General features: G+C 51.0%; 2 protein-coding genes across 7 annotated transcripts in view; one reads left to right on the forward strand and one right to left on the reverse strand.

Annotated features, from left to right (window-relative positions):
• The window catches only part of SLC25A39 (solute carrier family 25 member 39), a 41,133-nt gene extending 36,786 nt beyond the window's left edge, over nucleotides 1-4,347 (forward strand). For 4 of the 5 annotated variants that reach the window (XM_031966020.1, XM_031966017.1, XM_031966015.1 and 1 more), the window contains exons 2-12: nucleotides 606-705; nucleotides 790-849; nucleotides 1,045-1,089; nucleotides 1,560-1,669; nucleotides 1,860-1,927; nucleotides 2,172-2,296; nucleotides 2,547-2,720; nucleotides 2,948-3,057; nucleotides 3,309-3,390; nucleotides 3,585-3,665; nucleotides 3,809-4,347. In XM_031966020.1, coding sequence (XP_031821880.1) covers nucleotides 621-705; nucleotides 790-849; nucleotides 1,045-1,089; nucleotides 1,560-1,669; nucleotides 1,860-1,927; nucleotides 2,172-2,296; nucleotides 2,547-2,720; nucleotides 2,948-3,057; nucleotides 3,309-3,390; nucleotides 3,585-3,665; nucleotides 3,809-3,927 — 1,059 coding nt within the window. In that variant the 5' untranslated portion in view covers nucleotides 606-620 and the 3' untranslated portion in view covers nucleotides 3,928-4,347. Of the gene's footprint in view, nucleotides 1-12; nucleotides 495-605; nucleotides 706-789; nucleotides 850-1,044; nucleotides 1,090-1,559; nucleotides 1,670-1,859; nucleotides 1,928-2,171; nucleotides 2,297-2,546; nucleotides 2,721-2,947; nucleotides 3,058-3,308; nucleotides 3,391-3,584; nucleotides 3,666-3,808 lie in introns of those variants that run through there. The other variant, XM_031966018.1, reaches the window with a different exon arrangement.
• A 204-nt stretch (nucleotides 4,348-4,551) lies between these two features.
• Nucleotides 4,552-16,496, reverse strand: RUNDC3A (RUN domain containing 3A). Of its 2 annotated transcripts, XM_003768382.4 has the most exons (11): nucleotides 16,248-16,495; nucleotides 8,636-8,751; nucleotides 8,078-8,211; nucleotides 7,670-7,755; nucleotides 6,897-6,986; nucleotides 6,716-6,796; nucleotides 6,382-6,547; nucleotides 6,127-6,284; nucleotides 5,589-5,717; nucleotides 5,277-5,383; nucleotides 4,552-5,179 (listed from the first exon to the last, which is right to left on the reverse strand). In XM_003768382.4, exons 1-11 carry the CDS (start codon nucleotides 16,352-16,354, stop codon nucleotides 5,037-5,039), a joined length of 1,317 nt encoding a protein of 438 aa, XP_003768430.1. In that variant the 5' UTR covers nucleotides 16,355-16,495; the 3' UTR covers nucleotides 4,552-5,036. The 2 variants fall into 2 exon arrangements, with proteins under 2 accessions (XP_003768430.1, XP_012403861.1); XM_012548407.3 differs by lacking the exon at nucleotides 5,277-5,383 and having other exon boundaries at nucleotides 16,248-16,496.
• Nucleotides 16,497-17,508: the final 1,012 nt, after the last annotated feature.

Below are 17,508 nucleotides of genomic sequence, written 5' to 3' on the forward strand. Positions count from 1 at the left end.
GCGCAGTGCGGGCCTGCCTCCAGGCTTGGGGGGGAGCTTTCTGCCTCAGTCTCCTCTGTGTGAGACGGGACAGAGCTAGGGGTTTGTGAGGAGGGCAGCAGATGTACGCGTGAAGTGCTTAGCGCTGCGCCCGGGACACAGCGAGCGCCTGCTTGTTCCCTTGCTTGCAGGCGCCCCGCGGCTTCGGACAGGTTATTGCACATCTGAGCCTCCGTCTCTACTCTGTAGAATCCAGGGTGTTGGTCTCCGTGACCTCTGAAGTCTCCGTTATAGATTTAGGATCTTTTTTCTGGACCTCTCCCCCTCTCTTACTTCGCCCCAGAAGCTGACAGGGTGCGGGGCAGGAGAGGATTGCTGAGCAAATCGCAGACACTTAGCCTGGTTTCATTCCTGTTTCATTGTATCTTCCACCCCCTTTGCTGCAATATAAATGCTTGCGTTTTGGGGAGAAGGAAGGAACATCTGGCAGACCCGGGATGGTATCAGGGTCGTAGGTGAGACTGGGCCTAGGAGGAAGAAACAACCGGCTTTAACTGGAGTCCAAACAATTTCCCAGAGCTATGGACTCCTGGTGATAGCCTAACGTTCTCAGTGATGTTTTACAGGCAAGAGACGGTATAATGGCAGAGAAGGCACCTGGGGGCATTAGCCCCCTGCAGCAGATGGTGGCATCAGGCACAGGGGCCCTTGTTACCTCCATTTTCAGTAAGGACCATTGGGGAAGGCCAGAGGTCAGGGTGGTGGGTTTGGGGTCTTGTAGATGTCTTCAAAGTTGTTCTGTTCCCTCAGTGACCCCACTGGATGTGGTAAAGGTCCGACTACAGTCCCAGCGCCCTTCTCCCATCAGTGGTGAGTGCCAACTTGGACTGGGTGGGAGGGAGGTGGGGGGTTGGGGCCTAGGAGAACTCTTCTTCCAAGTGCCCTTCCCCCCAACTCTTAATTCTGAATGGGGATGGTGTGGAAGGGAACACCTGGGTATGGGAATCCTAGGGATTGGTGAACATTGGAAGAAGTTGCCCAAAGGTGGTGGGTTTTATATTCTAGGGCTGGCACAGTCTCAGGGATCCTGGAGCATCCCCTATACTAAATGTAAGTCCATTTTGGTTCCTTCATAAATGGTTGTCCAACTAGCAAGTTAGGTCTAGGGTTCACGCTGGTGAAGGTTGGAGGTTCAGTCACTAAGAGGGCTTAGAGACACCATAGCACAGTGAACGTCGTCATGGGCCTTGGGCTTTAGTTCTGCCTCTGTCAATTATTGGTTTTGTGAGTTTGGGAAAATCATTCCCTGGAACCTATTTTGGAATTACAAGTTACATGGTTGCCAGTCTGTATCAGTGGAAGGCATTTCCATACCAGGAGTTCCCCTACCCCACTTCAGGAAATCTTAGTTCCGGGAAAAAAAGAAAAATGTCTCCCATTCCCATCCCCATTCTCATTCCATCATCAACTACTGACTTTATCTCCCTACCCCAATCTCTGTGTCCTGGGCCTGATGGGAAGGAGGAAGTCATCCTTATGACTCCCATGGCTGCCCCTCTTCTCTCTCTCTCCGCCTCCAGGGAAGTGTATGCTTTACTGCAATGGCATTCTTGAGCCGCTCTATTTGTGTCAGAATGGTTCTCGATGTGCCATCTGGTACCACCAGCCCACCTACTTCACAGGCACCATGGTGAGTCTCCGCACAACAGATCTCTGGAGTCTGGGGTGGTCTCTTGGGCCCTAGAGGTCTACCTCAGGGACTCCTGGCAAGTTTGTGTTCCCAGGAGCAATCCCTGTTTACTTCTCTTTTCCATTATCAGTGTGTCTGAGGGGCCCAGAGCATTGATAACCCCCTTTCCCTCTGCTTCTCCCCTGCCCAGGACGCCTTTGTGAAGATTACTCGGCACGAGGGTGCCAGGACCCTGTGGAGTGGTCTCCCTGCAACTCTGTGAGGATTTTCCTGGGATTTGCCTTGGCTCCTTCCTGACTTCTGGGGGGGGGGGGGGGGGGGGGGGGGGGGGGGGGGGAGGGGGGGGGGGGGGGGGGGGGGAGGGTGCTGGGGAGAGTTGAAACCTCCCACTCACCGCCTCCACTGTGGAGGCGGTGAGTGGGAGGGGGTGGGGAAGGGAGCGGGAGTTCCGGCCTTGCTGCTGTCCCTCTGCCTCAGCAGCTCTCCTATAACTTTCCAACAGAGTGATGACAGTGCCTGCCACCGCCATTTACTTTACCACCTATGACCAGCTCAAGGCTTTCTTATGCAGCCGAGCCATGACTTCTGACCTCTACGCCCCCATGGTAGCTGGAGCATTGGCCCGATGTGAGTGTTCTCTCTCAGGCCACAGCGGTGAGGGGAGCAGGGAGGCAGCAGCAGCACTTTATACACACGGTTTCTCAGCTGTGAGACTGACTTTTTCAGCTCCAGCCTCTCATCCCCCTCCCAGGCCTTTAGCCAGTGGTTCTTAAGTACCTGGTCCCTCAGAGTCTCAGCTTCCCTGGCCTCTGTCCAGCGGCTGCCTGCCTCTTCCTCTGACCCTCAGTGCCCTGACACTTTTCCCACCTTTCTGCAGTGGGCACCGTGACTGTGATCAGCCCCTTGGAGCTGGTGAGAACAAAGCTTCAGGCTCAGCATCTGTCCTACCGTGAGCTGGGGGCCTGCGTCAGGGCAGCTGTGTCCCAGGGCGGCTGGCGCTCTCTATGGCTTGGCTGGGGTGCCACTGCATTGAGGGATGTTCCTTTTTCAGGTGTGTGGGGTTCTAGGGGGTGAGGTTGGGGGTAACAGAAGTATTAGGACTAAAGGCTAGGGCAGGATTGGGGTACAAACAAAATGGGGGGAGCCTGGGCATGAGGGACTTGGTGGGATGGATGGGAGAGATGTCAGGACTTGGTTGTGAGCCCATTTTGGCCACCAAGGAACTCTTGGTCTTCTTCTCAAACCCTTGCTGAACCCCATCCCCACCCTCTCTTCTAGCCCTGTACTGGTTTAACTATGAGTTAGTGAAGACGTGGCTCTGTAAGATGGCAGCCAAGGACCAGACTTCAGTCAGTATCAGCTTTGTGGCTGGAGCTTTCTCAGGAACTGTGAGTGGGGGACAGCTGGGAGGAGGTTTTACATGGGAAAGATGGTGAAAAACCTCAGGCCCAGAGAGAGGGGGAGGCCCACCCAGCGTGGCAGCACCTCCCTCATCTCCAGCTTCTCAGACCTTTGGGGGAGTGGGGCTAAGCCTGAAAAGATGGACCACGGAGGGAGGGACTTAGGGGAGCTGGTCCAGGGCCTGCACTTATGCATGGGGTGGGTAGAAGGGGTGATGCCTTTCTTCTTCCCATCCCAGGTGGCTGCTGTGCTCACACTGCCTTTTGATGTGGTGAAAACTCAGCGTCAGATGGAGCTGGGAAGTATGGGAGCCTTGAGAGGTCAGTTAGAAAACTCTGTAATACCTTTTATGTGCTAGGCAGTGCTGGGAAAGGCCTGGGCATCCCAGAGAGACCCAGCATAGACCCATGGCAGGGGAAAGAAGTTGTGCTGGTAACCAGGCCCTCAGACACTGGTGTTTGTCATCCGTGCCTTGGGATTTCCTGCTGAGCTCTTCCCTCCATTCCCTTTGCAGTGACATCCCCACGTTCCCCTTCTACCTGGCTGCTGCTTCGACGGATCCAAGCTGAGTCTGGGGCCCGAGGACTCTTTGCAGGTGGGCATTGGGGGCTAAGGCAGGCACCTTGGAAGTGGGGGAATCTTCAGGGAGAGGAAGGGGATGTAGGTCTGTGCTAAGGGAGGGGTTCTTGGAGCTCTCTCTGTGATTTAACACCAGACTTACTCTGCTTTTTCCCCAAGGCTTCCTCCCACGGATCATTAAAGCAGCCCCCTCTTGTGCCATCATGATCAGCACCTATGAATTTAGCAAAAATTTTTTCCAGAGACTGAACCTGGAAAAACGCCCTCGGGGACCCTGAGGGGAGACTGACAGAGATAGATGGAAGATACCAACATCCAGGGTCTCCTGAGGAGACCAGCTATGGCCCTCAGCAGGAAGAGGGGACTAATACAAACTTTCCTTATTATGGGGGCTATGGGGCAGAGTGTCATCCTTTGCTCTGTATGGCTGAGGGTGAGTGAGATGCCCACTCATCTTCCCTCCTACCTGGCAATACTAGGGCACCATGCAGGGAACAAAATTCCTCTCTTCCTCTGTGTTTTCTCCCCACTTTCCTACAGACCAAATGCCCCCAGCTCTTGGTTCACCCCTTCTTCCTCAAAAACAGAATCTGTTGTCCCTTTGTTTTTCCCTCTGAATTTCCATCCCAGCCCCTGGTCCTGCGTTGTCTTAATCTCCTTGTTGAATCCTTTAGATCCAAAGATGATGCTTTGCTGTACTCTTGGCTTTGACTCTTGGTGCTTGGGGTTCATGAGGGGCAGGATCCCTTACAAGTGGGCAGGGAGGTTCTTGGGTCCCAAAAGGCTCTCCTTAGGAGAGGGTCTTTTTCTCTCCGGGTTGCATGATGTGTGGCTTGGCTTGGGCAGACCCAGCCTCCATACACAGCCTGGTGTGCACATCTCGGGCCCACAGAGCAGTCACATCATTTCTTCAACTTTTATTTTTGCCTCTTACCCTCCACTGACCCGCCAAGGGGACTGGGGAAGCGGGTGGATGGCCCGAGGGGTTTCCACAGAGACAGACAAGAGACAGTGGTAAGGAGTGGCTGCTGTTAACCCAACTCACTCCCCAGGTTTCAGAGGGGGAAGAAGACTGCCAGGAAACTGTCCAAGCCTTGCCTTCTCCCCCTCCCCAAGAACCTGATGTAAGGATGAGGGAGCAGAGTGGTCATCTGGGGCCTTTCCCCTCCTCCCTCCCCTTCTTTCCAGTGATATCCCAGGGCCTTCCCCAGCCCAGGGAGCTTTCCATCCAGTCCCACAGTGGCCCCTCCTCCCAGACTGCCAGATCAGCAGTGGTTCTTCGAGTGGGAAGGGAGGAGTGATGATGGGTGGAGGTTGGGAAAGGTAACCTCATCCACAAGAACTGAGGGGAGGGCCGCGTGTCCAGTCCGGTGGGGCAGTGCTGGGCTCAGCTCGGGCTCAAGGCTGGGCTGCCCTCTGGACTGTCACTCACGAGGCACTCGTTGGATTTGAAGCTTGCCAGGGACTTGCAGCTGGGAATGGAAGCCAGGGAGCCACAGAGGCCCAGCATGGAGGGTGTTGGGTCCTTCCCTGGGGAGAAAGGCAGATGAAGTGGCAGACTCAGTGCCTTTAAGGGAAGAAGGGGGGCAGGTGCTCATTAGGGGTGGGGGATTTAGAGGGGACTCACCAATGGGACCCCAGGGTTCCCGGTCCCGTTTGCCCTCTCCTAGCCGTTGGGAATCAGAGCTCAGGCTGGCCTCGGCAGACAGCTGCTCAGTGCTCATAAAGCTGTGTCTGTCGGGTGGCAGATAGGTGGATAGGATTCACACCCAGGAACCTCCTCCTCTACCCTACTGAGGGGCAGCCGGGAGCAGCCGCCTGCTGCGGTCCCCACCCCCAGCTGCTCAACTCTCTAAAATGCTCTTGCCTGTGCTCTAAGAAGGAACTATTCCCCAGAAGCCCAGAGGTCGAGAGAAAGCCCGGCTCTATTAACTGTTACCTCCGGTAGATCTTGGGGTCGTTCCCTGCCTCATTCCCATTGAGTGTCCCCAGTGATGGCCACTGTGGTGAAGTGAGCTCCTTGGAGACTTGGACGAGGGGAGCGTTTTCACAAGGGATCAGGCCTGTCCTGGGAGAGAAAGGAAGCCAGACTTGGGGTGGCAGTTAGGTTAGAAGTAAGCAGATTGAGGGGACCAAGTTTACTACTAGATAAACTAGGAAGGGGTTGAGGCTTGAAAGAAACAGGTTTGAGGGGAAAGGACTGTGATACTTAAGGTTAGTGTGAAGAGATTTGGGAAGGACAGGGATGAAGAGTGGTGATGGGGGGGGGGGGGGGGGGGAGTTCTCAAGTCTAATCATGTCATCGGAAGCCTGAGATGCACAGGAGACGGCAGTTGAGGATGCTTGGGGACTGGTGGGTAGAAGTCTTCAGTGGGTTAAGGAATGATGGTCTGGAGCCAAGTTAGAGGCAGAAAGGGTTAGTGGAGGAGCTGGAAGGCTAGGCTCTCCCAGAACACGGGGGGTGAGAGAACACTCACAGTTGCTCCTGCAGCTCCAGGATGACCCCTTCCAGCTCCCGCTTCTCCAGCTGGTTCTGCACAGTTGCCTCCTCCAGCTGCAGCTGCAGCCGTTTATTTTCTGCTTCCAGGTCCTTGAGCTGCGATTCTCTCAGCCGGACTAGCTCCTCCAGGTAGCCCTGGAGAAAAGAGACCGGGGAGACCTACTCAGTTTGGGCCCGAAGGGGGCACCCCCGGGCTAGCCCTTTGCCCAGCCCCATCCCGATGGGTGGGCACCTTCTGGGCGTAAACAATTCGAAACTTCTGCTCCATTTTGTGCCACTTGCTGTACCAGCTGTCCTCGTCTGTCACCAGGGGCATGTAGGGGTGCTCAGGGGAGTTATCCTCACTGGTGCTGCTCTCCACGCTGTGTCTCTCCTCTTCATCGGTCAAGTAATCGTAGCTGGGAGCACAGGCCTAAGTTGTGTCCCCCCCACCTCTGCACCCCCACCCCAGCCCTTTCCCCAGAGCAGGGGCGTTCCTGGCAACCGCCCCCTGAGGAAGGGCAGGCGGCCCCAAGCCCGAGGCTGGATGGGCAGGATCCCTGGTGGGTGGCAGGGAGGAATCTCACCTCTGGGTGAACTTCAAGTAGGGGGTGTAATCAATCACAACCGGAGTCTTCCCATCCATCACCTCTCCCTTCAGACAAAAGCTGAGACAGAGAAAGCCCAGGGTGGGTGGGGGGACTGACTACAGGAGGGGGGTGGACAAGGAGGAAGGGGGTTGCCAGGAAAGAGGGAATCCAGACCCACCTGAAATCGATGGCGCTGAGCCCAATCAGCATCCCGGTGAGCACTGCCGACTCCTCTCGAAGCATGATGGCCCCAGCATCATAGAACCTTCTGGAGTGGGGAGCCACTATGATGTCCCCAGCCCTTCCCAGGGGCTCTTCCCACCCTATTGGTCCCCTCAAGATTCTTCCACCCCAGACTGATTATAGCTCTTGAGGTTTGCAAAGGACTTTTCTCGCCACCCTGCTGCAGTGGGCGGCCGATGAAACGGGCCTTGGGCAGCTCCTTCCCACCACTTCCTTCTCCCCCTCCCCAGAACCCATTCCCCTGCTGAAGGACGCCTTTCCTGTCCGGCTGCTCTGAAAACAAGTACAGTCCTCACTGCTGGACAACAGAGAATGGGTCTCCCCTTCCCACCCCCTGCAGCCTGGGAGGTCCCATAAGGGGGGGGGGGGGGACAGCTGGTGTTCAGAGGCTCCTGAGAGGGTTGAATGGATGGAGGGGCTGACATAACAGGTCAGGTGAGATCCCTTTGGTGTGCAGGAGTGCACAGGTCAGCTTCCTTCCCGGTCCTCAGCCACTCCCCCTTTCTGCCCTGGAGCAGCCTAGGCCCAAGAAGCCTTAGAAAAATCAGTGCAATCCAAGACTTGTCCTCCCAGGGTGTCAAAGCAGCTGGGGAATAAATGCTCTCCCTGGAGAAGAGCAAGTGCTAGGGAGGACAGGAGTGCAGAGTGGAGCAGTGCATGCTGGGGTGTATAGTCCCCAGAGGTGGGAGGGCTCAGCGAAGCTCTGACCTGGTGGTCCTGGTATCCCGAAGGGCTGTGGAGATATACTCTGACATCCGTTTCTCCATCAGTGCCACCCGGATCCAAGCTCGGCCCTGCAACCCACAGCTCGTCACGCACTGCCCCCCATGGGACATGCATTCCCCATCTCTGGGTGGCTCTCCATGGGGACTGGGGGGGGGGGGTCTGAGGCCTGTGGGAGGGAGGGCTAGGGGAAATCCGGGAGCGTGGGGGCCTCGGACCCGGGCAAAGGGCTAATAATTCAATCACTTCTCTGACTGCCGCGTGGGCCCCGACATTGCCCCTCAGCCATGGCCGCCTCCACACCTGGCACAAAGGGAAGGTCTTTCCCTTTCCACAGCGGCCTCCGTCCCCTGCCCTAGGGCCTGATGGACTCCCTGGCTCCTCCCGGCTCACCTTGGCCCTGGCAGTACTGATGTTCTCCATGTTCTCAATGCTGCTCACACAGTTGTTGGGCACCTTGCTGCAGGCCAGCCGGATGTAGTCCCAGAAGCCCCGCTGCCCATCGGAGCTGAACCAGCTGACAGGGCCTGGGGGCAAAGGGAGCCGGGGCTGGGCTGGGGCCCTGGGGAAGGCCCAGTGAGGCTGGCACAAACGGGCACCGCACACGGGCATGAAACAGACACCTGCAAATTGTCCCATATCCCTTTGGAGACAGGAGCGGACATGCACACGTGGCTGTTACTAAGCAGCTTGATGCTCTGGACTGTGCCGGCAGAGCTAGGCAGCATGAATAAAACCTACTTGCCCATTGGAGCGCGTAGCCCACACTCCCCTCCATCTGCCCAGGATTGGGTGGGCTGGGGCAGGGAGTGAGGTGGGGGAACGTAGGCTCAGAGAGTTATGAGGAGCCCCCAAGGCTGTTGTGTCCAGGGCTAAAGGTGGCAGGAGGCTTGTGACTTGGGACCTGGAGAAGGGGAAGCTGGGGGGGGGGGGAAGGGAAGAGGTGCACACCTTTGAAACGGTGACTGAGGATCTGTTCTAAAATGGCTGCAAAGTTAACAAACTCCTCCGAGGAATCGTCGATAGGTTCCGCTGTGTATTTCTCCAGCAGAGTTTTTACGGAGAACCTAGACAGACAGGGTGACAGCGTAAGGTGGGAAGCCAGACCAAGCTTGGAGCAGTAAGTCCTGCAATGGAGACCCGTAATTGGGTGTATGGGATGAGGGGAATGACAAGAGGACTCCAAGACGGGGTATCCAGCTGACAGGAGGGCAGGGTGGCAGGTGGAAGCTGGCAAGCAGGGGCATTGAGACCAGACATGGTCTTCCCTCTCAATGTTCCATTCCAAGGGCAGAGGGCAGGGAGCTCAGTTGCACAGCCCCCCTCCTTTCCTCAGAGACTCCTCTTTTTCCTTCCCTCCCCCCCCCATCCACTTGCTTTTCTTTCTGGGAGCTGCTCCAGCCACCCACACACCAGCTGCCCCGCACCCCAATGGTGCCAGTTTGGATGGGGGAGGGGGGTGTGGCGAGAAAAGAAGGGAGGTGGGCTGTGCTGAGGACCGGTTGGAGTGAGAGTTGGGAGAACGGGCACTTGGTTCCTCTGGGAAGGGGGAACATAGGCTTGGACCATCCCTCCATCCTCCCTTGGGTCAAGGTTGGGGCTGGGTGAAGGGTACGGACAATGCAGTTGGTGCTTGCAGGGATGGTCCCGGTGGGCCGGGCCCAAAGCATGAGTTACTGGGGTCAGGCTAGTACGTCAGCTGGGAGCCTTTGAGCACTAGGTGGCTTTTCCAGTGGAGCCTCCCACCCATCAAATAAAGTACATGTTACATTATCCTAGCACTCGAGGCCCTCTACAATCCTTCCCCAATCTAACTTTCCTGCCTTAAGCAGAAGGTGGAATAGTGGATAAGGCCCTGGACTTGGAGTGAGACCTATGTTCACGTCCTACAGAGGATACGTCCTAATTTAGGGACCTGGCAAACAGCTTAATCTCTCTGGGATTCCATTGGATTTATCTTCTCAATCTGATTAAATCTTCTCAATCTGAATCTATGATTCCATGATCTTTATCTTACCATCTTCCCCTTCACACACTCAACTTTCTAGCCAGCCAAATATGGCCTTCATTCTAGTCTTCCCTGTCTTGTCTCAGTGCCTTGCCTATCCATCTCATACCCAGAACGCCTCGTCTCTTCCTGAGCAACTCCTTGAAGATCCAACTCATGGCTCCCCTCTTCAAGAAGCTTTTCTGATTCCTAGACCCCTTCCCCTTCCCATCCCACCTCATTATTTCTCATTGCTGTGATTTTCCATTTACCACATGGTATGTATGTAGGTATCCATAACACCTCTCTTCCCCAGTCAATTCAGTTCAAATTAAGTACTTAATGTATGTCTAGTACTGTGCTAGTTGTTGGGAATGCAAAAACAAAAATTAAGTAATTCCTTCTCTGACTTTCTTTGTGACAATGCAATATATAATATGGGCGGAAAAGTAAAACATAAAGCAGTCACACTTCTGCCTCTTGGAACCCCTAGATTCCTTCAAAGTCCAACTCAAACATCCCCTTCTCCCAGACACTAATGCCTACTCCTCTTCAATTATCTATATCTATACGCTTACATATGTACACAGGGATAGGAACTAGATATGTGCTTTCCTTGATAGAGTGAACTCACCGGTAAGGGAAAACCCTTTATTGATGTATAGGAATGCCTTTTCTGAAATTTGTTGTCTTAGTAACAGAGTCGACCTGTCAACCTCCTGAGTGAGACTGGAACCAGATTAAAATATAATCGGGAAATGTTTAACAAAATAAATATAAAATGCAACATAGATAATGCTAATTTGTGATTTTCTGAGTCAAGGTACACCTGCAGAGATTCTTGATACAACTGGCCTAGAGAATTGAGAGGTTAAGTGATTTGACTCTATTGGTATAGTCCCCCAAGGGAGGTCTTGAATCAGGGGCTTCCTGGATTTAAGGGCAAGCCTCCTTTCAAATCTCCCCTAATTTTACTTCGGTTTCTTGAGGCAAGGAACTTTTATTTTTCTCTTTGCATTATCTAGTAAAGTGACTGTCAAACAATAGGTACTTAATAGTTGCTTTACTGAATGACAACCAAAATAAATTTTAAGAAGGGGAAAGTGGGTAAATAAGTGGATCAGGAAAGTCTTCTTGTCTAAAGTGACTCCGGCCGTTGTGTTTTAAAGGAAGATGGGGGACTCTAAATGCCCGCCAGACATTGTGTATAACTTGTGTAAAGACTTAGGGTAGGTGCTAAAATATTCCTTTTGTGTCCACAGCACTTGAGTTCCCACTTCGTAGAGAATTAGTTGAATTGAATTGTAACGAATTAAATTGAGTGAATCTGTAGTTCCCCAATGCCCGATTTCTGTATCATAATTATATTGTGCCTAATTTTACGGAGCCCACAAGAGTCACATGGCTGATAACATTGTTGCATAAGAGTATCATTGCTTACATAGAGTAGGGTTAGCTGGGGTAAGATTACAATTTGAGGTTGAGATAAACCATTGAATTGGGTAAAAGTTGCATTTCAGTTGATTAAGATTGAAGTTGCAATCACAACTGGCACAAATGCAAGTAAGGGTGGCATTGAGGGTGAAGCTGACTTAGGGTTTGGGTTGTTTTTATGGTTAAGATCTAGACAGAGCACAATTGAGTGAACATTATCATTGGGATTGGATCAGGACTTTCAGGGAATCATCGAATGTCAGAACTTAGAAATTCTTTAGTGTAAATCCTGATTTTAGGAAAAGAAAATCGAGGATCTGAACAGTCACATGAGTTTTCTAAGTTTGCCCAGCTAATAAGGAACAGAGCCAGGATTCAAAGTCAATTCTGATTAAATTTAGAACTAGAAGGACCTGCGAGGTCACAAAGTCCAACCTTTCTTTTGTGGATTAGAAAACCAAAGTCTAAGGAGATTAATTGACCGATTTAGCATTAACTATGTTGCATTTTGTATTTATTAAACATTTCCGGATTACATTTTAATCTGGTTCCGAGCTCACTCAGGAGTTTTTCTGGCTTTAGGTGGTAACTGTCCAAAGGTGGATTTGAAAGCAAGTTCTCTGACTCTATACATAACATGCCTTCCACTACACTGCAGTGTCCCAAGTTCTGCAAGTAATCCTCTTGGGGAAAGCAGATAGTGTTAGAACTGGGGGTTTTCTGACTGACTGATGCTTTATTAGGGATATAGAAGGACTGGGTTTGTGGTTTCATCAGAATAAGGAGCTTCCAGGTAAAGATCATACGGTCACAAGATCACACGGTCAGGTTTTCTATGCCCTGTTTTTTCTCTGAAAATTGATTAGGGTTGATTTTTTTTTTTTTTTTGGAAGTCCATTTGAAAGGTGTTCCCTCTCTTGGGAGTTAATTTTACATGGTTGGAATTGGTTTTGGGGCTAGAGTTATATATTTAGATCTTCATGTCCCCTTCCTTTCTGGCTATTCTCTTACTTTTTATGGGACTGGATTTCTTGAATGAAAAAGAAAGGAGTTCTGGTTGAAGTGAAAAGGTCTTAGTTGAAACTGAATAAATGTGATTGAGTATACAATTAAGGTTAGGATCAATATGGCAGCCCTAGTAATACATTTCTCACGAGCACATAAATTCCCAGGTGAACCACCAGGTCCAAGGTTTAAACAGAATGGCTTCTACCTATAAAAGATACCATAATAGATTCTCTTTAATAGTCTTAAATAAAATGGTAGCTTCTGAGATAGTAGAGCACCTGAGGTCTTGGGGAAAATGAAACTCTGCTAAGAGCTGTTAAGAGTATAAATTAACTCCACGACAATATTGAAGTTTCAAGAATCATATTGGTTTTCAAACCCATATACTGAGTGTTTATTAGTCTCCCCACCCCATTTCCCCAAATCTTCATCCTTATTATCTCTGACTATTAGAAATTTCAATTCTAATAGGACCCCACCCAATCCCCACCTCTTGTAATTTTTGTCCACCTCCAACTCAAAAGTAATTTCTTATTTCTTATTCTATGAAAGGTGCAAGGCATGATGCTAAGTGCTAAGAATACAAAAACAAAAATGGGAAAAAGTTCTTGTTCTCAAGGAGATTATGTTCTTTAAGAGGAGAGGAGAGACACAACATATAAACAGATGAAAGAAGGCAACTAAATGTTGAGCCTAGGGTCAGGAAGTCAAATCCAGCATATCACTTAATTCTGTTTGCCCTAGTTTCATCATCTGTAAAATGAGCTAGAGAAGGAAATGACAAGCTATTCCAATATCTTTGCCAAGAAAACCCCAAATGAGGTCACAAAGAGTTGGCCACAGTTGAAACCAACTCAACAACAACATAAAAATGCAATAATTTGGGGCAAGAGGGTTTGGGCAAAGAGTACTAGCAACCAAATGGATCAGGAAGTTGCACTTGAGTTGTGATTTGAAGAAAATTACATAATCTAAGAGGAAAAAATGAGAAGGGAGGAATTTCCAGAAATAGAGTTCAGCCCATGCAAAGGTAGAGAGGTGAGAACTGGAATTTCATGCAAGAAGAACAGTTGGCAGGCTAGTTTTACTAGAACAGAATGTATAATATGAAATGAGACAGGAAAGAGAGGTGGGAGCCAGATTGTGGATAATTTCAAATGTTAAGCTGAGATTTTACATTTTATTTTAGAGGCAGTCAGGAGCCAGTGAAGATTTTTGAGTGAATGAGTTGGTCAGAGACCTATGTTTTAGGAATATCAATTTGGCAGAAGTATAACAGAGGGGTTTAGAAAGCAGATCAACGTGGAGTCCATTATAATAGTCCAAGTGAGAGGTGATGGGAGCCCACCTGAACTGGGCAGAGGGTTTGATTGTGTTCAGAGAGAAAAGGAGATTGATGTGAAAAACACTGTCAAAGTAAAAATTACAAATCTTGGCAACTGATTGGATATAGGTGGGTAGGGACCATAATGGAAAGGGGAGAATAAAATGGATGACTAGAAAGGATAGCGGTGCCCTCAATAGAAACAGGGAAGTTTGAAGGAAAGATAGGTTTGAGGAAGAGGAATAGAAATTGAGTTGTTTTCTATCTGTTGAATTTGAGATGCCTATGGGACATCCAGGTGAAGAAGTCCAGGAGGCAATGAGGGAGTGGTTCAAGAGGGAGATTAGATCTGGATACCTAGATTTCTGAGTCATTTGCAGCGATAGTAATTGAACCCTTGGGAGCTGATGAGATCACTGAGAGAGTTTAGGGAGAGAAGAGAACCAAACATAGCCTTGAGGGATGGCCATGTTTAGTGTTTTAAAGGTATAGGATGATCCAGCCAAGGAAACTGAGGGAAAAAAAATATGATCAAACAAGTAGAACTATGAGTGAACAGCATCATGAAAACCCAAAGAGAAAAGAGCAGTCAGGAGAAGGGAGTGGTGGGCAGTATTAAAAATTCCAGAGAGGTCAAGTATGGGATTTAATAGCCTAAGGTCATTTAGAAGTGGTAGATCAATGGCAACTTTTGGGAAAATAGTGGAATCAGAAGACAGAGAGAAGGAAAGAAGGGAGCAAGGAAAAGGTGAAGACATGGAAACAGGAATGTAGGCAAATCCTAGGAGTTTGGCTCTGAAATGGAAAAGACATTAATTTGAAGAGATGATGGTCAAGTAAAGGGTTTTGAGGAGAGGGAGAAGTGGATATGTCTGTAGGTGGGAAAGAAGTATCTAGTGGATACAGAAATTGAAGATGAGAGATAGGAGGATGACTGAGGTATTGAGCTACCTTTGGGACATAACAGGGCATCAAAAGCAAGAATACAGGTTTTGGTCTTAGCAAGGAGAAAGTCCACTTTATTCACAAAGATGAAGAGAATGGGGAATCATGAAGACAGGTTTTGAGATGTAGGGAAGGGGGAAAAGAAAGTTAAATGTGGAGAGACAAATGACAGAGGAAAGGAATGAGAAAGGGACATAGAAAGTATATGAAGAGACTATGAAATATAGGGACAAAGCAGATGCTAGAAGCAGAAAGTATTTGGGTTGGGGCTTGTATTTTGGAGCTTATGAGTGAATCTACATAAATTCCAAGGCCCCTGGACAGTGTCATTAGAAACTAAAACCCAGTAAGCCATGAGTTCTAATGAGGGAGGTACTAGACCCAAAGCTTGTGTTTAGAAAGAATATGTCCATAGTGTATGTGGTAAATAACAGACTTGATTCCTGAACATGGCGATAGATTTTCCTTAGAGCAGCCACATCTCTTCTCACTTATGCTTCTTTTCCCAGAATGGTACCTTGAGTCTTCTTGCAGGCATAAGTGGAATGGGGAAACAGCTAAGAAGAGACCCAAGGAAGAAAACTGGGGTAGAATGTGAGGATGAGAAAGGTCGCTCATCTCTAAGCCACTTCTGGATCTCAAAGTGTGAAGTTGGTGCTCTTGGCAAGGTTTATTTTGAGCATGGAGTCAGAAGTAGTTGAGTCACTGAAGTACTGGGATTGGTCAGGGGGCATTCCTTGGACACTAGGGCAGGAGGGGAAGCTCTGAGAGGAAGTAACATCTTTGCAGATCCTTAGCTGCACTTCCTCTATGCCTTCAAGTCTCTGGATCTCTTCCCATGTAACTAGCCCCATTCAACTCTCCATTCTCTCCCTCCTCATCTTCTACCCCCGACTCAGGCTTCTGACATTCAGAACCATAGCACCTTTGGAAGAAATACTTTTTTCAAAATTGCCACCTTGTTTGTCCTTCCTCCCACCATGAAATAGATTGAAAGAGAGCCTCATGACCTGAGAATGGGCATACTGTAACCTTCCTTCCACCCTAGACTTAGGTCTCACAGGAGGGCAGTTCTTACTGGTGCCCTTTGACATCCTTAAGGACTTGAAAGATTTGAATGCCCAGTTTCCACTGTCATTCGAAGTAGTTGACTCTGACTGTAGAATGTGTACCCAAGGGATGAAAGGGGCACATCCTCATATTTTGAGGTATTAGTGAAGGCACTTTGCAAATCCATGCTCCCACCAGTGATGAATCTCCTTAAAATGTCTAGGCCAGCAGGGAAAAGTGTCTCCCTCTTTCTCTGTTCTTGAAGTGAAAGGAAGTCATGTAGGAGGAGAAGGACTGTGCTGAGGGTGTGATAGGCACCATCCATCAGGCTGACACTCTCAGTATGTACCTGCTCCTCATACCCACCCTCCCCCAGGTGCCTGCCCTTCATCCCTCCCCCTCCAGTTCTCACCCCAGTCCAGCTATAATGGCACTTCCTGGCCTTTACAGAAAGCTTCAGTGCCAAATGAGGAATTTCCCTTTGTCCCCAAGCTGGGTACGGCCCTGGAAAGATCTAAAAGGGTGGAGGACAGGCCTCTTCGATTTCTTGCCTCACTTTGGGTGACCAGTTAAGCAAGCCTGGTATTCATTTTAAGTACCTTGTTTTCTGCCGAATGCTTTATGCCCACAATGGCCCTGATCCTACGACTTCAGCCTGTATCAGAATAAATCCCAGAATAGAATGGCCCGGCTTTCCACCATCGCCACTTCTCTCCGCCCCAGCTCTTTTCGTTTGTCTTGTCCCTTCGAGGTCTAATTTTCTCCCCACAGGCCCTAACCGCCACCCACCCCTCCCCACCCCCGCCTTTCCTCACCTGCAAACGGTGATAAGATTCCTCCGTTCCACGGCCACGTTGCGGGAAGACGCTTTCTTAGAGGACAGTCCTAGAGCCATGGTGGACTGGACGCAACTGGATTCCATCCAGATGTGGTGTTGCCGCCGCTGCCCGCCACCCCTTTGCTCCCTGGGCCCTCCGCCCCTACCTTTACCCCGCTCCCTGGCAGCCCTGCCGGCTCAGGGTTGGGCTTTCAGCCGGCCCCAGCCCCCCCTCTCCTCCCTGGCCATCCCCCTGATTCCACACTCAAAGCCCCCGGCCCCCACTCCCTCCCTCCCCAAGTGGTTGAAGCTCCCCAGCAAAACAAGGGCCGGGGAGGGAGCTCTCCGTGGTGCTGAGCCTGCCTGCGCCCTCTTCTCCCCCTCCCCACCCCCACCCTCCCTCTCCTTGCTCCCCCTCCCTCCTCCCTCGATGACGTAAGGGCCCCAGGTCCCGCCCTCCAACAGGCTAGGGTCCAATCCGAGGAGGGGTGCAGGGGTTGGGTGTTAGGGAAGAGGGAAGGACCAGGACCGAGCATCGAGTGGGCCCTTGAAAGGACTGGAGAGCTACGTCGCCAATTCACGGGGGCCGGGGCAAGGGGGGAGGGGGTGCAGACGAGGGGAGGAGCCTAATGGCCACAGCCCATACCCTAACCCCGGGACGATCCCTGCTCTCCAGTCTCCGAATTGTTATTGATAGGGTTTCTAATCTCCACCACCTGGCCGTGGGCATCTCTCCCTCTCTGAACCGTGACCAAAAGACCCGACACCCTTTTGCGCATCTCGTCCATCTGACTCCCCACCTGTGTGTCCTAAAGAAATGCAGAGCCTGGACCTGTTTGTCGGTCTCTGGGTGAAGGGAGGCACTGGATCCAGGTCCCTGCAGTCGGCAGGAGGAAGCCGAGAAACATGGGGCAGGAAATCGTGGTCGTTCTTGAGCTAGTGATGGGCTGAGACAGCTGCAGAGGGTACCAGACTAGATCGCAGCTTCTCTGACACCCCCCACCCACACCCCCAGGATCCTCCACGGAAGGCAGGGCCAACAGTCCAGATGGGCAACGCCATTAACCCTTCCGATGTCAGAGGGTGCCTTCCCGTGCCATCTGCCGGCTCTGAATGAGGCCATTGACCGGGCACAGAGCCACTGGGGCCCTTCCTGTCACATGGGGCCTAGCCAGCTGATCATAGTCTCCTTCACCTCTGGTGAAGTGAGGAAACGAAAGCAAAAACCTGATTTCCTTCCCCCTCCTCCCCACTCCTTC

This window comes from Sarcophilus harrisii, chromosome 4, assembly GCF_902635505.1.
Source record: "Sarcophilus harrisii chromosome 4, mSarHar1.11, whole genome shotgun sequence".
Classification (NCBI taxonomy): domain Eukaryota; kingdom Metazoa; phylum Chordata; class Mammalia; order Dasyuromorphia; family Dasyuridae; genus Sarcophilus; species Sarcophilus harrisii.